This window comes from Onychomys torridus, chromosome 17 (assembly GCF_903995425.1).
Source record: "Onychomys torridus chromosome 17, mOncTor1.1, whole genome shotgun sequence".
NCBI classification, from domain to species: Eukaryota; Metazoa; Chordata; class Mammalia; order Rodentia; family Cricetidae; genus Onychomys; species Onychomys torridus.
In genome coordinates this window covers 7,472,262-7,493,891 of record NC_050459.1, presented here as the reverse complement: position 1 = coordinate 7,493,891, position 21,630 = coordinate 7,472,262, and the positions used below count along the sequence as shown (strand labels likewise).

The window sequence follows — 21,630 nt, the reverse complement described above, 5'->3', positions numbered from 1 at the left end:
AAAATAGTTCTTTTCCCCAGATGTGGATTACTTGAAATGGTGAGTCGTCTGTGCCACATGACAGTGACCTTTGCAGGTTCTATGGTCCTCAAAGGGGATGACTGGGTTGTGATCAGACGTCCCTGTAGTCTGCCTTAGCACTTAACAGATGTCATCCACTAACCATTCACAGTAGCTCCATGGCCCCTCAGCAAACACATCTGAATCAATATCTGGACCAGACTATTGGTCTCTAGCTCTACTCACTGACTAATCAACTGTCAGACAACTGGGGACTGTCTCAGTCCCCAGAGTTCTCATCTTAACTTTCCATGTTCAAAGTCAATCCCACACCTATGGTGGGCACAATCTACTTTCTCACCTCCCTTTTTAATTCACGTCTAACAGGGCACAGAACCACTTGATAAAACACAGGTATCTCAACATCCAGAGTCGGGATATTAGAACTACATCCTTGCTAAAAAGCCTTTATGTTTTATGGCCAGTGGGTCAGGAGGACATTGCAGATGCTGCTTCTCTCATAGTGCCAGAGAACGTAATTTAAAGGCTACATGCACTGATAAAAATTGTGTTCATTTTTAAAGTATTTATTTGGATGTGTTGGGGGGATGGGTGACTTGAACATGTCGGGAGCAGAGGGCAACTCTTGGGAGTCAGTTCTCCCCTTTGACCCTGTAGCTTCTAAAGGCCAAATACAGCGGTCAGTCTTGGCAGCAAGCACCTGTACTGCTGAGTCATCTCTCCAGCAAGGGAATAAGCTGCTCTTGCCACCAGAGGACACAGTGATAGCATTTGCTTGCACAATGAATCTCCAGAGGTTTCCCCTTGCTGCCAGAAGGATCTGCCACAATGAATATCTCTTTCTGGATCTGCTGTGCAGAAGGGCGAATATTAAATGCTCTGCACAGGCTGTGGCTTCTCTCCCAGGATGGGGATCCAGAATAGCAACGGCAAGTTGTGAATAACAAACACAAAAATAATCCTTTGCAGAAAATGTCAGCACAGAATTTCAAAGTCCCGTGACCTTTCCGTGTGCCACACCTGTGCTTCAGGGAGGCGTTACGCATTGGCACAGCAGTGTGCTCACACTCAACAGGCCTTCAGCATCCATGAAATGACTCTCATTACCTGTATATGTACCCCCTGGACATGAGAACAATTCTTATTAACTGGATGTGTGCCTTTGGTACACAGCGATGGCAGGGGAGGCTCAAACATGAAAGATCCTACAAGCTGAAAACAGAGGTGTGGACCCATTCACTAAGTCGGAACTCACAGGCTCCAGTGTGCTTTGCTCTGCTTTCTATCAGCCCTGTGGGCACGGAAGGACGTGTTTTCTCCACCATTGGATAAGAAACATTTTCCATGGTGATATTTAACACACAAACACAAGCCAGAAGGTGAAATTAGACAGTTTCCACACGGACAGCAGTTTTGAAGAACCTGAGAAGTTTTGCTCCATGCCCAACCTGCTCTTACCTCCATCCCCTGCCACACCTCCATCCTCCACAGAAAATTCTTTTCTTACTGTTTTTAAACTATCTGGAACATAGTAACCAACCTACAGGCTCCCATGATATAATATAAACACAACTCTTTTAGTAACTACACGTTTAGACCCATAAATCTCCACTGATGAAAATATTAACATATTATCCATCTATAGCTGTTGGAAAGAGAACACCTTTCAATGGTGCTCAGGAAAAAAAGAAAAATTTACCAAATGAATTACACATTTACCCTGACTAGGAATCCTGTAACATTTCCAGAATAGCTGATCCATGATTTTCTAATCAATTAGAAAATTTCTTTAAAACCTTTGTTGCACATTGTGAATCCTGGAGTGGCCAGTTACAGACAGGCCTCTGGAATGAGGCACAGGGGATGAGTGGTCTTGTCCTGCCCAAAGGACCCATGACTTGAGGGGGACTGAACCCCAGCATGGACATCTTCCTAACCTCATGAGATGTAGGGACCCGGAGGAAAGATTGTCTTTGACTTCTCCCAGGAGATGACCCAGAGAGCTGCCAGTGCTGAAATGGGAAAGAGTTTTCTAGAACATGAGGACTGGTATGGCTGATAGTGGGGTTGACTGAACAAGTCCAAACCCATGAGTCTGTGTGACGACTATTCTTGGTTGTCAACTTGGCTGTATCTGGAGGACACACCTGTGAGAGATTTTTTTGCATGATTTGAAGTGGGTGAGTCCACCTCTAGTCTGGACCTTTAAGGAAGGAAGACACACACACCTTTAATCCGTATCCTGAGGTGGGAAGACACACCTTTAGTCTGGGCCATACCTTCCTCTGGAAGTCTATATAAAAACATAGAGCAAGGAAGCTTTTGTTCTATGCATGCTTGCCCTTGCCTTGCTAACACATCCTTGACTGGCAGTGGATCCTACTTCTTTGGAATTCCAGCATATGCTGAAGACCAGCTGAGATGTGGGGCCTGCTGGATTCTCGGACTTCTCATTCACAGCCAGCCATTGTTGGATTAGCTGGACTGAAGCCTGTAAATCATCCCAATAAATCCCCTTCATATACAGATTGCAGTCCAGCTAATCTTTCTCTCTCTTCTCTCCCGCCCCCCATATTGGCCTACTGGTTTGATTAGTGCTGCTTATATGCACGTGAGTGTGGGGTCGTCTACTGGGGCACGGGTGTCACCATTATTCAACACTATTTTTTTTAATATCTTACATTTAAAAGCAGAGTAAAAATGAGGATGTTGCTAAGCATACATACTCTCACCCACACATGCTTCCCTTCATGATCCTAACACACCTACCCACACACATCTTTGCTGTGACCCTAGCTAGTAAGGAGAGGTAGGAAGGAGGAGATTTAGCTTGGGACTAAATCTCTGTTCTGTTAACTGCTGTTTGGCTCTTACTTCTCAGTGTTTTTTATCAAATATGTCTACTTGACTTTCTTATGTGATTATTTATGAGCTATGTGTTTTCAGCACAAACATATATCCTCCACAATAGCATGTAATGTTATGATAACCAATTTTAAAATCAAAACAGTGTCCAGAAAGTCTAAAGCAAAGGTCACAAGCCCCATAATTAAGCTACTTAGTTATTGTTTATTTTGTCCTAATATCTTTTTAGTCACTCAGCTATTTCTACCTACATGTTTAATTCATACTAATTAAATAATCACAAAATGCCTTCACAAAATGATGACAGACACCCTAATACACGAATGACATTCTCAATAATTTGTCCCCAGTCATATAATGAGCTTTTGGGTGAGAAGGGCTTCTACCTTAGGACAGATTAGAAAAGAGGGGAAGGGAGGGGAAGGGAGGGGAAGGGAGGGGAGGGGAGGGGAGGGCAGCATGCACTGTATGTTTAGAAATACAGATTATATGAAAGTCAAGGGTTCACAGAAATTATGATGAGTGAAGGTCAAACTGATGTGTCTTGGCTCTACAAGCACCATCCTAATGTCATGATGCTTATATGAAAAATGACAGTGAGTCACAGGGGAGTGTGACATCCAGGTCCACATCAGCGAAGGCCTCTGAAGACACTTGTAGACAATGGATTCTGAAACCCTCAAGACCAGTTGACACGGGTAGGTGTCCTCTGTCAACTCAGGGAACAATTAGCACTATTCTGATTTTACAGGAAACGAAACATCACCCCGACACGATTATAAAATAAATCAAATAAGCTTCCAGGTGAGCAGAGGTGTTCCTCATTGGCCATCACACCTCCCCCAGTGCCAGCCTTCTCTTCTTTAGGAAATCATTTGATAATCTTCTTTGTCAATCACAGCCATTAAAATGTTAACAAAATAATAAATGAGGAAAACTGTGATTAAACTCAGATGCACATTAAATGTCAAAATTATCTTCAGTCTTCAAGTGTGACACAATCTGTTTCCTTTGAAATAAATGTCAGTAGATTCTCGGTCCTGTGGACTCGAGATGTCTCCACAGTCCCATTCATGTCTTTCAGTCTCCTCTCCTCTTTCATCTTATCATGGTCTAAAACTAGAGCAGTGGTTCTCAACATGTGGGCCATGACCCCCTTCACAGGGGTCGCATATCAGATATATACATCACTATTCATAGCAGTGCCAAAATTACAGTTGTGAAGTAGCAACGAAAATAATGTTATGGTTGGAGGTCATCACAACATGAGGAATTGTATTAAAGGTTTACAGCATTAGGAAGGTTGAGAACCGCTAAGCCGAAGCATCACACCAAACAGTGGTCATGGAACATCAGCTTTCATGAAGACAACTCACACTCACCAATGAACAATCAGTCCGGTTTTCAAATCCAGGTGAAAAGGTCCCATTCTGCTTCCTTTTCTTCCGGAACACCAAAAGGTAACATCCTTAAGAAGTCGAGTTTAGGGGTAAGCTAGATGGAAGCTGGGCATGGTGGTTACTTGCCTTTAATCTAAGCACTCGTTAGGCAGGGGCAGGGGCATCTCTGAGAGTGAGGCTAACCTGCTCTGCAGAGAGAGTTTCAATACAGCCAAGGAAACTCTGTCCTGGGAAAAAGGAGGGGTGGACAAGGATGAGCATTCCTGTTACAAGCTTGTTCAAAGGAAGGTATCCAGATGTGGTGCTGGAAAGAGGGGACATCAAGGAAACCAAGCTTGCCTGACAGCAGCCATGGTGAGGTCGACCTTATGCCTCACCCTGTTTGAATTATCCTGGCCTGGAACTCTTGTCAGCAGATTTGCTGACATCCATTATTCCTACTACCTTGAATGTCCTTCACAATTCCAACTCTCCTCCGTATGGGACATCTCCTCACTCACATGGAACCTCTGCTCTGGGTCATCAACCACCACACATTTATCCATATGAAGCAAAATCCACTTCGGGAAATGAGTCAGTGTGAGGTATTTAAAATGCTGATGATGGGGCTGTGGAAATGGCTGGGTGATGACTCAGTTGGTAAAATACTTGCTATTCAATCATGAGGTCTTGGATTAGGGTCACTGGTACCCCCGCATCCAGATGTGAAAACATGCACCTGCAACTCTAATACCAGGGAGGCAGAGATAGGAGGGTTCCCACATCTCACTGCCCAGCCAATCTAGACAACGGTTAAGCTCCAGGTTCAGTGAGTGACCCTGACTCAAAAAAAAAAAAAAAAAAAAGGTGGAGAGAAATAAAAAACAATACTTGCCATGGCCCTCTTCTTCTATACATGTGTGCACACAAACAAAGGCACAGGTGTTTGCCATACACACATGCGCACAAAGTGCTGTTGATGCTTTGTTAACAGGATCCTGCTTCATCTCTATGGTGAACCAGATCAGGATAGGATGCTAACTAAGGCCTAATGATGGGCAATGATGTTATTTTACATTTTGTACACACTAAAAGAATCCATGTTGTGCTGTCAGGCTTGTGATAAAGAGCTGTCAAAGGTTACATTTCACCTCCAACCATCAATTCCTCCTAGAAATGCAGTATTTACAATGGCACTCTGCACACCTGGGAAAGTGCCTTCACACCTTCATCTTTGCATCTATTTTTCTACCACTGAGTGGGCACCTTACATATGACTTTGAGTGTTCATCAACCTGCAGATGCTGAATGTTGGTCAACTATGCTTCCAATGCCAGTGAATCCTAAGTGAAGCAGGGCATCTTACCCCATCACTAAATAACATGGAAACTTTAAGACAAAATGAGGGATCATAGAATTGTCTAGAATACAGGTAAGGTTGGCATTCTGTGATTCTCAAGGGAAGAAGGTCTGCATAGAGAAGCTGAAAACTGTAAGTTCATGTCTGACACCATCCCGTGTCTTTGATATACACTGCTGATTTAAAATGATGAAGTTTCAGTTAAGACCACAGAAACTATGTTTCTATGTGGGCCAAGGGCTGTGACTCATGGGGACCCAGAGGTGAATGAGGTGCCTAACTGCCCTTAGATAGCAAGCAGCTCAGCTGGAAAGGAGGGTCAAGATATCTGCTACAGCACAGAATCCATACAGTTGTGCACTGTGGAGACTTATGTGTTAAGGATGGGATAGCGATGACTATTTAAGTCTAAGAGGACACATCAATATTTAAAGTGTGTTCTTGGTTTATCTAGGTTTATCTGATATGCTGGGACATGTTCAGATGAGACCAGCTTAAGCAAAAACTAAGTACATTTCATCAGGATGGGTGAGACACTCTCAGGTCTTCAAATGTGCTGCCTGAGCAGCACATTCCTAGAGGCTTTGCAAGCCTGGGATTCTTTAACACTGGAAAACAAACAAACAAACAAAAAAACCTTTTTAAGGGAGGTGAACTCAGAGTCACGTGAGTGCTTTGAACAAATGTATTCCTCGTAATAATTGTGTTGCACAAGCCAGAGCAAAAATAGCCAGATAATAGAATTACTACTTGAGACAGTAAATGAAGGATTGGAAAGCAGATCTTCAGTCAGAAGAGTTTGGTGGTTCACCTGCTGAGCAGGTTGTGAAAGGCGGCCCTGGGGTCCTGAAGGCTCTGGGCAAGGGATGGGCTGTGCTGACTACAAATTCACAATGGGCTATATTTGTGCAAAGGAATCCACAAAGATTGCCTATTGTATGAATGTAAAACTAAATTGGCTTCTATGTAGTTTATAAAATTGAGTCAATTGAACAAAGCAAAATCAGTTTTCTCTGAGTTAAAGAGGACACCTTTGCTGTAGCCTCACCACGTGGCATGTGCATTGTAAGATCACATGAACTTCAGAGTTACACAACACCCATGACAGGGTGTGCCTCTCAACTGAATCCATGCCTAGAGAAGACTCTGCAAGGAGACTAGCTGAAGCATGTGTCTATTGTCGGGTTCTGGATGAGTCTCTTGGTGGTGTTTGGCCACATCACCATGACATGTCTCTCAGAAGGGCAGGGATAGCTTCAAGAGCTAGAGAGAGGGGTTGACTGTCACTGTGAGTCCACCCCAGGCTTCTCCTCATGCCACTGACCACAAACTCTCCTATCTAGCTTCCTTTTACCCTACATGGATTCAGACTCTATAGTCTACAAACTCTACCAGGTCATTCACCCAGTGACTTGTCAGAGCCCTTCTCCCTAGGAGCCATGCACACTAAGCCTTGTGCAGCTGAAGTCCATGCTAAATAACAGAACTTAAAGTGGGGGAGCCCAAAGTTGAGTAGAATGTCCTACAAATGAGCCCTCATAGGAAGCGTCATTAGAAGCGGTCTACTGTGTAACATGGGCTAAAATTCCTGAACTACGTCCTGGGGAATGGAGCTCACTTTGAAGGCCTTCTCTGTGATACTGGGGTCCAGTGACTTCTGCTCCACAGGCACTGACTATCTTTCCTGCTGGTCTCAGTGTTTATCTCAAGGGAGAAGAGCAGGCATCCACCTTATTCAGGAAAAAGGGAGATGAGCAGGCATCCAAAAGCAGATGTGAGTAGTTCACCGTGACTGTGTTGTCACAGTTTAAAGGTCAAGTTTCTTATTCTGCTTTCTTATTTTCGTGTAACCTACTTACTTAGTTAACATCCAAGCTTCTTGGTTTCCTTTCCTCCTTCACTGTCACTTTCTCCCGTCAGTCACCTGGTGCCAGCTCCCCTGTCTGCAGTGCTCACACTCTGTTTTTAATTGACTGTTCAAACTCACAGGCAAGCAGCAACTCCAAGGCTAGAGTACACAGGGAAAACATGGGCATTCTTTCCCTGAGCTGGCAAGAGACAATTAGGAGAACACACCACAGGGGTGAAAAGGCAATAAGGAAAATAACCAGTCCTCATTGCATGCAGTTCTGTTTACCACAGAATGTTTGAACAGGTGAGCCATCACAGCGTGCTTGGGACAAAGCAGTCTGCCCTGGGTGTGGCACACAGATGTTATGCAAATCACACATGGGGTGGGTCATCCAGGGCAGGTGATGGAACTGAGCGGTGCCACCCAGGGCCTTCTGTAGACATTGTAGGTGTGTTATTTCCCATGAACATGCCAGGTTAATAATCTTTTTACAAGCTGAAGGTATGGCTCAGACATTTCCAGGGATATCTCACGAATGCATAGAGACACATTTAGAATTTGACAGGCAGGCTGCTGGAGTGAAATTTAGTGAGGTCCATTTTGTGGGCTAATACAGGACACTTATCTGCAGCATACTTCCCTATTAATAATAATGGCGCACACACAGAGACTCAAAGATATCCCATCAGTATTAATAGGCAGCCCAGGCAAGTTGAAACAACCCAAGAGCGTTACCCACTTAGAATGTATAATTAAGAAAAGACTATCTTCATTTCTTTAACTAGGAATGGCATTAACCCAGTTCAACTCTGAGATACTGTAGACCAGCTCACCTGTAACCATGGCTTTTGAAACGGAACAGGCATCTATGGACAGAAGGGACCACTTAGCTGCCCAAGGAGGCTGCACATATTCCCTAGTGTGCACAAGATCTTCTTATTCTGTTTCCTCTACCAAAGGTTCTGCCTTGAATGGCCATGTAGGGAAAGAGTGTATCACTAGCCTAGACATTCATTAGGCTTACAACCAAAGTGCTGGGCCTCAGTGCTTTGCAAGACCCCTGCCCATGGTACCCAGGCAGAGAGCAGAAATGCTCCTCTAGAGTAGATGCTGATGGCTACATCAACATCTACCTCAGAGGAGTTAAGACCACTGCTGGCCTTTTCCTGTTTCTAGGTAATCAAACTTAAGTGACATGCTAGCGATTCTAAGCGGAGAGTCAACATGAAATGGTCTGGAGGACTGACCAACCAATGGAAAACATCTCTGGAGGACTTGCCCTTCGCATAGGCCATGCAGGTTCCCAGCCAAGTACTTAGCAATATCATGTGTCCTGGCTTCATTTCTGTTGCTGTGATAAAAATCTTCCAACCTACAGCCACTCAGGGGAGAAAATATTTATCAGTTCCCAATTCCAGATTGCTGTCCATCATTGGGGGTCAGGGGAAGTCAAGGCAGGAACTTGAAATAGTTAGCTGCTTCATACCCACAGTTAAGAGCAGAGAGAAATGGATGCATACATGCTTTTTAATGCTCAGCTCACACTCTACACTTATACAGTCTGGGATTACCAGCCTAGGGAATGGTGCTGCCCATAGTGATCTGGGTCTTCCAACACTGTTTAATAATCATGAGAATGCCTCAGAGACATGCCCACAAGTCAGCCTAATCTAATTTCACACTGAGACTTTCTTTCCAGTTGATTTTAAAGTACGGCAAGTTAATGATGACAACCAACTGCAACATGTCACACCCTAAGTTACAGGCTATGGAACAACCTCTTTGGGTGACCAGTGGCAAAGGTACCAAGCAACCTCAAGATTTCACATAAGATGGCAGGCCACAGACCATACAAAAAGTGTGTCTAAGACTCCTGTAGAAATAAAATGGACTGGGGGGTATAAGAAAATGGACAAGAACCAATATTTGAGAGAAAAACAGACTTTAGAAAGAGCAAAACATAACTCTCAGAAGTGTAAATTAAATCACTAAAATGAATTTTTGGAATATGATTTAAGCACCTTCTTAGGAAGGATGAGCCATGTGGTACTACCATGGAAATTACCCAGAGGGAAGTGCCGGGTGAGACAGGGGTGAAAACATCAAAGATAATTCAGGGAGGAAACAGAGATGAGAAAGTATGGCATCATCTCCAAGGCAAGGCCTTCTCTTTCATGCTCACTATGTGATACTCATGACAGAGGTACTTCCGCACACAGAGCTAGGTCAGGGTTCTGAACCCTACAAGGAGGGGTGCTGGGAGGGCTACACAGTCCACATGTGAATGCCTCAGTGCACACTAGCACGTTGTACTCTGTGCTCAGCAGGTGGAGGGACAGCGGTGACAGGTCAGGGGTGGCCATGGAGAGCAGTAGGCACACGGCTAAACTCCAAGAAAGAGATGGGAGGCTCTTTTGTTCATTCACCAAGTAAGACAGGAGAGTCACTGGTGAGGGGCAGCTGGGGGAGAGCTGCTGTGGCTGACTGGGAAGGGACCAGCTAGAAGAGGGACAGGCGAGATGCCAACGGGGCACCTTTAGATAGCCCAATATGCCCAAAGCAGTGCGTTTCAGAGTTTTTCTATCCTGGTAACTTCCAAACTGAATCCCCAGGATGTACAGTTTACAAGAGAGGATGATGCCAAGCTGCTCACCCTACAGAGTGGAGGAAGCTGCTCCAGAAGGAGCCTGGTCTGAGGAGGGAGCCCCGACGGCCCGTGAGAACTACACAATTCAGACTTTATCCTTCAGCATGGAAAGGACCCTTGCAGGACGCGGCCATGCAGGTGCAGAAGGCATCACTCGGTCCTGTCTGAGCACAGTTTGGTAACCGCCATGCCGGCTGCTCTTCTATGTGGCCATGTGAGCCCATGAGTCTTTAGAGTTGGGCTTCTTAATCCTTTCCATTCATAACCCCACTTCAGCCAGGAACTTTTGATGCTACTCTAGGTATTTGTAGAAAGTATACAAAACAAGTATACAAAATAAGCATTTTCCAATACATCATATAAAGAAATTTCTCAAAAAATGTGTCTTTGGTATGAATTTAATCATTTATTGAAATGGAAATGAAATATACATACTAATGAGATAGGTAGCTTATTTATTTTTACATAAAACCTACCACAATTCCCTCTGTACATCTTGAGTGTGGCATATGTCTGTCTGGTTAGGTTGAAACAGACACACCTCCTACCCAAGTAAATTTCTTTTGTATAACAATACAATTATTGATTGCATTAAAGTATATCCTAAACTGGTAGGGGGCAGAGCTTTGTTATAGCCTGTGAGACTCTGTGAGCTTCCTGGGCCACAGGAAGCTCAACAGCAAAAGAAAAGCCACTGTCACACCAGGTACACATTGACAAATGACATGTGATGCCTGTGTGGCAAGCAGTGTGTCTACTTAGGTCCCTACAGCCCAGAGCAACCTGCCTGCTGGCTGGGGGTAGACCTTGCAGAGAGTAAATTGTGTAAAACGCAATCGCGTCCATGCACACTCACGGATGAGCTTAACAGAAGCTGCAGTGAACGAGAGTGAAAAGTAGAGATGGCAAAACGCTCCACCTCAATTCGGAGATTTCTGCAACAGCCAGCCAGGGTGGACAGTGTGCACAACGCTCCACCTCAATTCGGAGATTTCTGCAACAGCCAGCCAGGGTGGACAGTGTGCACAACGCTCCACCTCAATTCGGAGATTTCTGCAACAGCCAGCCAGGGTGGACAGTGTGCAAAACGCTCCACCTCAATTTGGAGATTTCTGCAACAGCCAGCCAGGGTGGACAGTGTGCAGAAAAGTCAGTGGGTACAGCCTCTTGGCCCAGAAGCTTGGCCTATTTAGAGAGATGGGAGAAGGAAGGCTTGCAGAGGGGTGGGGGTTAGCAAGCCTGCATCTCTCATCTGCCGGCCTCCCTGTGGAGAGTACCACACCACCAGGGAGACTCCAGGGCCTTGCACTATCTGCCCACTGCCTGCACCTCTGCAGAGGTCTTTTTCAGTCACCTAGCCAACTGTCTCACTGCGGACTCTGATGACTCTACTGCTCCCTGGGGTCTGTGTTTCCCTTTTAATGTCCCCACTGTGTTCCCAAGCCACCCTGCTTCTCTGGGCAAGGGCATTCCCACCAAGCCACTGAGGTTGAGAAATGCAGTGTGTGTCTCCTCTGTGGCAGGCATCACCTTTGTGAGAGGTCCTCATGCCAGGTGCTGCTTCCAAGTGTGGCCACCGTAATGGGAAGGCACACGTGTCTAGGGTTGAGTGGGTTTACCTTCTTAGCAAAGCACTGATCTGCACAAAATCCACCCCCACTGAAGCTGCCATGAGTCAGTAGCTGGAGGGGCCTCCCTCAGAGCCACAAGGCCTGGCCACCTTTCTATGTTGAGGAAAGCCGTCCTCCATTCCTTCTCCCACAATTCCCCCCCCCCTTTCTCCCCACCACCTTTCTCTCCCAATCTCATGAGCTTTGCGCATTTGAAGTCCACAGGGTTCACTGTGGTGGGTGGGATCAGATGTCACCACAGTCTTGGGCCCTTGAACGTTTGGTCCCTGGGTGCTGGCGCTGTTTCCGTACATAACTGGGATGGGATTTGAAGTTTCTCAAAGCATGTTCTCTGTGTTGTGGTTGCAGTTGGAGATGTGAATTCCATCGCTTTGCTGTTGCACAGCCGCCATGCCCGCCTGCTGTCATGCTTCTATACCAAGATGGTGATGGACTCTGATCCCTCTGGAATCATAAGCCCAAATCAACCTTTCTATAAGATGCTTTGGATGCAGTGTTTTATCACAGCAATCTAAGCATGATGCTTGCATGTGCTCTGTTATAGGACCATCCATTGGAACACGGGTAACCTCTCATAGGCTGCATCTCTGAACAAAGCTGAGCTTCTGGTGGGTGCGTGTTTATAATACAGAAGAGTAAGGTCAGATGGGCTCCCACACTCCTGGCGTGCCACCAGATTTACTGTTCTACATTTCTTATCTGCAGCCTTGGAGAGCTGCCATTCTGGGCTGGATACAGAGGTGTGCTGAGCCATATGCCAACTCAGTCTGACCAGCAGTAGGTTAGCAGATTTCAGTCCCAAGACCCCAGGTCCAGCCATAGATTGATAAGAGCAAAAGCAGTAACCTCTAATTTTTAAGTATGTAACTTCAGTTTAGACATGCACATGTGTAAACACATACACCTGATGCCAGGACTCTGTAGCAACCAAACTTATGAACCACACATTTGATGTAAGCCTGACGGAGTCCTCTAAAACATACAGAATAGGTACTAAGCCCCCCTCCCCACTTCAGGTCAAACTGACAAATTCCTCCTCATTGTAATTAAACAAGTCAGACTTACGGAAAATCCTCATTTTTTTTCCTCTCTCTGTCGGCTGGCACAAAACGACAGGGTATTTTAAACCCCTCAGATGGTGTTTGACTCTAGGGAATGTGAGCAGACATTCTTACAGCAGTGTTTAATAACTATCTGTTTTAACTTTGTTGTTGTTGTCTTGTTGAGTGTGACATTACTCATGGGGCCCAATGTGAATGGAAGAGGGGCCAGCAGCAGGCCCAGAGGGACTTGCTGGGAGTTCCTACCCAGCCCCCTCGGGCCCTGCCTCTCCACTTCCTTTCAACGTCTGCTCCAGGTTGATCAAAAGATACAATGGACTTCAGTAACTCAGATATGTCTGTCATCAACTTGACAGGGCATTCAAAGCTCTGACTCTTGATTCAGCCCTGAGCACGTCCCTGGGCAGAGTCACAGTGGGGTGCCCACACAGAAGCATGGAAGGAATATACTGGAGTGTGTTTGAAAATCCTAACTGTTAATCTGTAATCTTTTCATAAAAATATTATCTCCAAGCTGGGCAGTGGTGGCGCACGTCTTTAATCCCAGCACTTGGGAGGAAGAGTCAGGCAGATCTCTGTGAGTTTGAGGCCAGCCTGGGATACACAGAGAGACCCTGTCTCAAAAAAACAAATACACAACACACACACACACACACACACACACACACACACACACACACACACACACTATCTCCACCATTCTCTGTATGACACCAATGGAGAAAAGCTTCTTCAAGAGCAGTTGGTAATCTGGAGAGCCCTCAGGTACACACTCGGTCTTGAGTGAGAACCCAGAGAAACCTCACTCATGCATTGAGTGGTCTGCCTTGGCCTAGAGGAGAGAAGTTCTTCTGAATTCCTCTGCTGGAGAGACCTGTTCTCATTTCAACTGCATTTAGCTACTGAGCATACGGCTTTGAGGGGGCAGCTCACATGTATGTGCCACTGAAGATTCATGGACTGTGCTCACAGTTGCATATTCATGTGTTGTAGACAGTCTCCCATACTGAAGACCCCACTTTCTGAATGTTGCCAGTAGTAGAAGCTGTGGCCATGTGACTACACAGGTGGGCTCAGCTGATAGCTCTGTCACAACATGAGCTTTGTCAATGTGTACACAGATAGGACAAAGGGAAGTGGTTATCTTCAACTGTGCCCCATGGTACCTGTGGTGGTTTAGAGGAATGGTGCCCACAGAATCATGTGTTTGAGTGCTTAGCCATAGTGGCACTATTAGGAGGTATGGCCTTGTTGGAGTAGGTGAGGCTTTGTTGGAGGAAGTGTGTCACTAGGGGGGCGGGCTCTGAGGTCTCAAATGCTCAAGCCACATCCAGTGTGACATTCACTTCCTACTGCCTGCCTATCTGAATGTAGAACTCTTGGCTCCTTCTCCAGCACCATATCTGCCTGCACACCACCATGCCTCCTGCCATGACAATAATGGACTAAATCTCTGAAACTGAAGGCCAACCCCAATGAAATGTTTTCCTTTATAAGAGTTGCCATGACCATGGTGTCTCTTCCCAGCAATAGAACACTAACTAAGACAGTAGCTGTGTGCCCCAGGCTACCAAGACTGTGGTAGTAAATCTTGGCTGTCACTTTCATTCGATTTGGAGTCAACTAAGAGACCTGCTTCTGGACAGGCCTTTGAGTGCCTTTCTAGGAAACATTAACTAAGGGGCCAAGACTCTGCCCTAGAGCGGCAGCCCAGACAGGAGACAGGAGAGAAGCAGCACTGTCTGCCTTTGCTCCTGGATGGGGTGGTGGTGGTAATCCACCTTGAGGTTTTATTGCTTGCCACTGCCCTTCACTGACATTAGAACCCAACTTCTTCAGTTTCCCAATGTGGACTGAAGCGGCTCTCCCAGAGTCCTCCAGGCCTTCCAAGTCAGAACATCCATCCTTGGAAGACCATGCACATACAATACAAGCCAATCTAGATGTCTCCTTTTATAGTAGATACAATTTAGCAGTTCTGGTCACTTAGAGAGCCCTCTCTACTCTGAAGACTGGGGAGTCCTAAGGACACATGGAGGCTCTAAAAGATGCTTCCACGTGTGAAGACCTAGACACAGAAGAAGTGGGCTGGGGTGTGGACAGTGGCCCACCAGGGCTCTAAGAATTCAGACTGATACACGAAGGGGAAGGGTTACTCCACTCCATGCTCAGAGGGAGGCGCTGCAGAGCAGTATAGATGCCCAGTACTGTGGCAAAGTGTCCCATCTGGAGAAAAAGAAACTGCAACCATTACCAAAATGGCCACTGAGCATATGGGACTAGTCACTGATCTGACACTTTGCTAGAGCCACATAGCAAGGTCTGAAAGGACACATACACACACACTTACACACACACACACCACAAACATGAGCACACACGCACACATGCATACATGCACACACATATGCACATAAACATATTGACATACCTACATATACATAAAACACACATATGCACAAACAGATGCATTCACACATAGGCACATAAAATATACATATATACCCTCACACATACAGTCATACATAAACACACACACACACACACACACACACACACACACACACACACACGAGCAATGAACATGGTCTTGCAACATCTCTGTGGGGCTATCCAGCAGCCATATCCTTGCCCTTCTCAATTGCTGAAAGCCAAATCTCTATCTACCTACCCAGTCACAATGACCAGCAGAGTAAACTGAATGTTCACTCTATCTGTGCCCATCTAGCATCCCATAATTTTTAGACAATGAAAATAGATCTATACTTCTAAAAAATAAGGAGAGAGAGAGAGAGAGAGAGAGAGAGAGAAGAGCTATCAGAGACTGAGAGACAAGGAAGAAGAAGTGGGAGCCTCCCACATAAACGTAAATTGGATCTGCCAAGCTCCACCAGCCAGGGCTCCGCTGGGGTCCTGAGGTGACAGGCATCTTGAACACAGAGAATGCCAGTCCCTACCCTGGTTCGGAGCCACACAGCTGTGCTACAGCAGCCTTCTGCTTTAGTAAGACAAAGCTCATTCTGGAGTCCACATTTTTTCAAAAGTGAAAGCAGTGTTTTCATCCCTAGTAGATCTGGGGCAGCATCTTCTAGTCAAAGAATTTAATCCTGAATAAATTGCTTGATCACAGATACGCAAAGGTTCAAACCACCTGGGGCTCATGTCAGTTTAGAGTGTACTGATGAGCAGGTTCAGGCCAGGCCTGGCTTTCCACCACCACGTAAGTCGTAAGTAAATCGTTGGTTTTCAGAAAGTTTTGGATTTGGGAGTAGGAAGTAGTGGAGGACAGATCCCCATGTACTCCAAACGCACAGCTAAAGCAGGCCAAGGCCAGGACAGTGCGTTCACTGATGGGGAGAGCCAGATTAGTGCTGAGCCCTGTTCTGACCCAGGAATGAGGTTCTCTCTCCGTGACTGGAGTACACACGCACAGTAGGATTCAGGGGGCTTATCTGTTCCACTTAGTAAAGTACCAACTTCAGTAAAATTGAGTCAGTAGCTGGAGGGACTGGGAGGGTAGGTCAACAATCCTCTCCCACAGAGCCATGTAGCCTGGCCTTTGTGGCCATGCATATAACATGTTTTGATAAAATCCAACCTCTACTCCCTCAACGCTTTTCTCTCTCAACTTGATGAACTCTGTTTTATTTAAATTCACTGAGTTCACTCTATCTTTATATGAAAGTGCTTCAAATAAGAATGATAAAATCATAAGGAAGCATGCTTACATCCTAAGTATATGTGACATTTCTCCAGTTCTGATTAAATACGATTTGTTCCTGGAAATCTTACCAGAAATTCCATTTTTGCTAACAGACGTGTGTCTCACAGCCTTGTGTGATCCTTTTGACCTCTAGTTTATTATGTGAGTTCACCCTTGAATTCGAGCAGTGTTTGCTGCTGCCACCAACACGGTGGGGGAAGTAGAGTTAAGAAGTCGATTCTCTTCCCAGGGTTGAGCATGCAGTCTGAGATGACGTGGAGTATTTCCGACTGGAATAGTGTAACAGACTTCGACACAAATAACCGGGAGCTGGGAAGCCTGGCAGGCCCTATCAGCTTTGGCCTTCAGCTCTCACTCAGCTCATCCACACCACGGTGACATCAAGGGTGACTTCCACAGCCACCGAGAGTAATCGACAACCCGTAAGAAGCCCTCCATCAAGGGCGGCTCATACTATCTCAAAAGCTTCCGCTATCAACACCAGAGCCAAGAGCAAGCGCTGCCTCCATATACAATGAGCTCACCCATTTAAAGCTTGTACAGGAGTCCCACTTTTTAAGACACATTCACATCACACATGCAAAGACATTTGTTCAAAATCCCCACAGATAGCTGCTTATTGACATTGCAGGAGGAGTGACTCACAAAGCCTTGTGATACAACCTCCAAAATAATATTTAAGTAAAAAGGCTACAAAATACAACGGCTCCAACGGCAATGGTGTGGTTTTCATGCATAGGTCTCACATACCATCCATTTTCCCTGGCCTAAAACCCATGACTGAACAAAAGTTCACGTGCCATGAAATCATGGAGAGTCACCTTTAAATGACACTGAAGTGTTTCTTTACCTGAGGAAAAAAAATTCTGTGAAAAGCCTTCAGATTCAGCTCAGCCCCCCTGATAACCACTCAGCAGAGAACACACCCTCCTGGGAGTTAATCGTTCAGCTCTCCCGTGACAGGTGTTTGCAGCCATCACAAGTTCAAACCACAGTGACTCAGCTCTCTTTCTCTCACAGGAGGTGAGGACCAGGGCACCTGCTCTTAGTCAAATGACTGTTCTTCAGCACAGCTGAAAGCCTGGCCTTTGCGGAGCATCCCACAATCCTCCCCATGATCAGTCAGCAGGGAAGGAGCTTAAGAATCTCTTCTTCAGATTTAAAAGCCTAACTTTGCGGGGCTAACCCCACAGAAATAGTTTAAAGTAAGTTGAAGGCACGCAATTATGGCATCCTGCGGCTTTCATTAAATCTGCAGGAATAGAACTTATACTTGTCTCTCTGATGTAACATATAATGCACACACACGAAAAGAGGAATTCTACTTAAGTAAGAAATAGATGCAAAGAAAAGAAAAAACAGAAAAAAACAAGAGTTTTTGTTTGCCATTAGCTGGCTGTTTTGGTTTGTCTCCCTCTGAGCTATGGAGAGTGCGCCCCCTTGTGGGATTCTTGGTGCATGTGTTCTTTCTAACCACAGCCCTGCAGCCTGGCGTGCTAGGGACGCCCCCAAAGTGTGGAGTTCAAGCATCAAAGGATTATGAAATTCTTCCAAGTGTTTCTAAGTGCTGCTTTGATGCACTAGAAGGATGGGTGCCTACCCCTGACCCAAGGGAGCTCTGCGGGTAGGCAGTGTGCCGCCTTCTCCAGAGCCTTCCAGTGCCGCAAGCAGAGAGGTGTGTGTAGGGGGATTTTAATACTGATACAGGGTCTATCCATACTTGTGTGAGGCTTAGAAAACCTCACAACATAAGCACAGGTGAAGTTAAAGATGCATTGGCTGCAGAGATTCTAAGACCACAGGCAGAGACACTGCCTGTCCTTTGGAATAGTTACAGAAGGCATGCTAAGTGCAAGAGTCCTGCAGGCCCTGAACTGCTACATGCACATCTTACACGACTTTGTGTAGGTAACGGAGCTGCTGTCTATGAGGAAGAGATGGGGCAAGTTGTAGGGTGCAGGCTGTGATGGTCTGTAGTTATTATTTTAAGACTCAACATACTCCAGCAACACTTCACTTGGCTGTTCTGTGTGTGTGTGTGTGTGTGTGTGTGTGTGTGTGTGTGTGAGAGAGAGAGAGAGAGAGAGAGAGAGAGAGAGAGAGAGAGAGAGAGAGAGAGAGAGAGAGAGAGGTGGGGGGAAGGAGGAGGGAGCGAGAATACAGTTGTAGTTTGTTCTGTGTAAGACAGGTCAGCAAGTTTCTAAAGAACACAGGGTAAACAGACACATCCTGCAGCAAACACACAGTGGTCTTGTTCTCATGCAGGGACCTCCTTTACTGAGAAGTACCTAAGGAGTGGATTCATAAAGGAGGCTTCCAAACGTGGAAAATCTGGTCTATCAACATTTAGAAACTTAGCGATTCAAATCTGGATCTGATTGGATACTGACCAAGCTCCAAGTGTGGTATCTAATAGTAACAAATAATGAGCCAAGATCAGACCCCCAACCCAAATTCAAACATCAAAGGAATATAAAATTCTTTCAGCATCATCAATATGGCTAGTAAGAAAATCCATCAATATGGTAAACTCAATAAGACCCACGGAAGTCTCAAAAGTACTGTAACAGACACCAGCTGGTATGTGCTGTGCTTTCTTGTTAAACAGTGTAAACTCCAGGTAAGTGGCCATCATGCACACGTTCCCACTGACATCCTTATGTAACTGGAGTAGCAGTGTGTATTTTTATTGAAAATGTTGTGGAGCACCCATTAGCTATTCCTAATGCATATTAATAAGACATCTGCTTTGTTCTGGGGCACTGAATTCTTTGACTCCTGAGCATCCCTGCTGGGGTTCCTCACAGCGACAGTACCAGTTGCATGACTTTGTAGCAGCTTGGGCACTGCAGCCACTCTGCAGAGACAAGTTTCTGCTATGTCCTGTCCACAAAGGCACCACTATCCCTCCCTCCCTGTACTCTGATCACATGCATTGGCCTTCTTGCTGTTCCTCAACCCCACATTTTACCTCTAAGACCCCAGCACTTATCAATTGTCCAGAATACAGCCCCCAAGTCCTTGCATGGATTCCTTAGGTATCTGTACAGCAGGTACCATCTGAAGTGACCTCCCTGAGACACCATCCAAAACAGTCATCAGCTACCACCTGGCACCCTGATCTGATTTATTTATCACCAAATCACTCTGATGAGGACGCACTCATGTATCACATGCTTCCCCACAGGAACACAACAGACTACACCAGAGAATTCAACACAGTGAAGCCGAGATGAGCTGAAGTTTTCCTGTTCCACCAGCATCTGTTCTGGGTAGCATTCACCCCTTCTAACATCTTTCATCCAAACACTAATCTGGCCCAGTGCTATGCTGGCTCAGGCTGGCAGCTGGCAGGAAGGCATGTGCAGAACGGTGTTCCTCAGCTGACCATCTTTGTAACCTCTCATGCCCATCATAGTCACCAATGGCTCCAGTTTAACAAAAGCTTTTGCCTTCAGTAAAGAACATTTGCCCCTGATTTAGAGGTACAGTTCCTGTCTTCACTATGTGATCTCATCTGCTACGAATGAATACTGATTATTCACACCAACACTCCAGACAGTGGCAGATTAGACAGTGTGCCCAAAGCAGCCACAGGCATTGGAACGTTTACAAACACACTAGGTTTTTGTCTTCCCTTCTGAGACCTGGTAAAACAGAAATAAAAGTTCATGCCAACGAAGGAAAATCCCCCACCACTCAGCACATCATTAGAACCCTGCTATCCAGACAGCTCAGCCCTAACAAGCCAACAGTCTCCCTTTAGCTAACCATTCCACTGAAGGAAAAAAGGAAGACAATTTGAAACTGCGAATGTGCTCTCAATTTTCAGGAAAAACTTGGAAAATCCCTGACTACTCACCGGTGTGCACAGAAGTTACTTAGGTGAAGTCCACATTTTTCTTCAGGGGGTAACCCGTCCATCAACCAGGAGAAAATTAGAAAGCTGCCCTGGCCGGGAGGCTGCACCACAAGCCTGGACTTCTCCAGCATATAAGTGGAAATTCTGGCTGGTTAGGAAAAGAGAAGGGATTCTGTTAAATGGCATATTTAATTCAATTTCCATACATTTACATGTTAATTAATTACAAGCCATGACAACAAAGCTTCTTTTCCAACACAGATATTAAACAAAAAAATAGACTTTACTTTCTACAGTAGCTTAGGTCTCCAGAGATGCTAAGCTCAAGGTGTCAAGAGTTCAGAGTCTTCAGCTCCTGTTGCCACAGTCAATACGGTCCCTGTTAATAGCTTGTGTGACATGTCTATGGTTAAGTCTGAGGAGCCAGTATTGGCCCATGCTCAGCAGTGAAGTTCATATTTTAAGGTATAAGAGAGCTCATTCTCTGTCCAACAGTCCTGTCCCTTTAGAGAAACCTGTTACAGCATGGAGGATCCACTCTTGTGCTATCTCTCCCCCACCCCTCTCTCTCTTACACACACACATACACACACACACACACACACACACACACACACACACACACACACATATACACACACACACAAACCCACAAGGAATTTATTAGAATGGATTGTAGGCTTGGTCCTGCTAGCCCAACAATGGGTGTCTACCAATGCAAGGTCCAAGAATCCAGTAGTTGTTCAGTGCACCAGGCTGGATGTCTCAGCTGGTCTTCTGGATACACCAGAATCCCAAAGAAGTAGGCTCTAATGCCAGTTGGGGCACAGACATGCTAGCAAGAGCAAGCAGGCAAGCAGGCAGAGCACAAGCTTCCTTCTTCCATGTCCTTTATAGAGGCCCCCAGCAGAAGGTGTGACCCAGATTAAAGGTGGGTCTTCCCACCTCAAATGATTTACTTAAGAAAAGTCCCTCATAAGTGTACCCAGCCACTTGGGTTTTAGTTCATTCCAGATATAGTCAGGTTGACAACAAAGTATAGCCATCATACCCTGAGTATGCTGTGTGTGTGTGTGTGTGTGTGTGTGTGTGTGTATCTTTATGGCTATTTAACCAGGGAGAAATTTGAAGTTGAGATCTTATAGTTTTCATTCATTTTTCTTTATGAACAACAACAAAAACTGGCAAGTTTTCTGCTTTAAAAGTCTGAAATAAATTACCACTCAGG

The 21,630-nt window shown here is 45.5% G+C and overlaps 1 protein-coding gene across 4 annotated transcripts in view; it reads right to left on the bottom strand.

Moving 5' to 3' along the window:
* Myo16 (myosin XVI) overlaps nt 1-21,630 on the bottom strand; it is a 473,339-nt gene that overhangs the window by 198,799 nt on the left and 252,910 nt on the right. For all 4 annotated transcript variants that reach the window (XM_036166675.1, XM_036166674.1, XM_036166671.1 and 1 more), the window contains one exon: nt 20,403-20,550. In XM_036166675.1, coding sequence (XP_036022568.1) covers nt 20,403-20,550 — 148 coding nt within the window. The remainder of the gene's footprint in view (nt 1-20,402; nt 20,551-21,630) is intronic.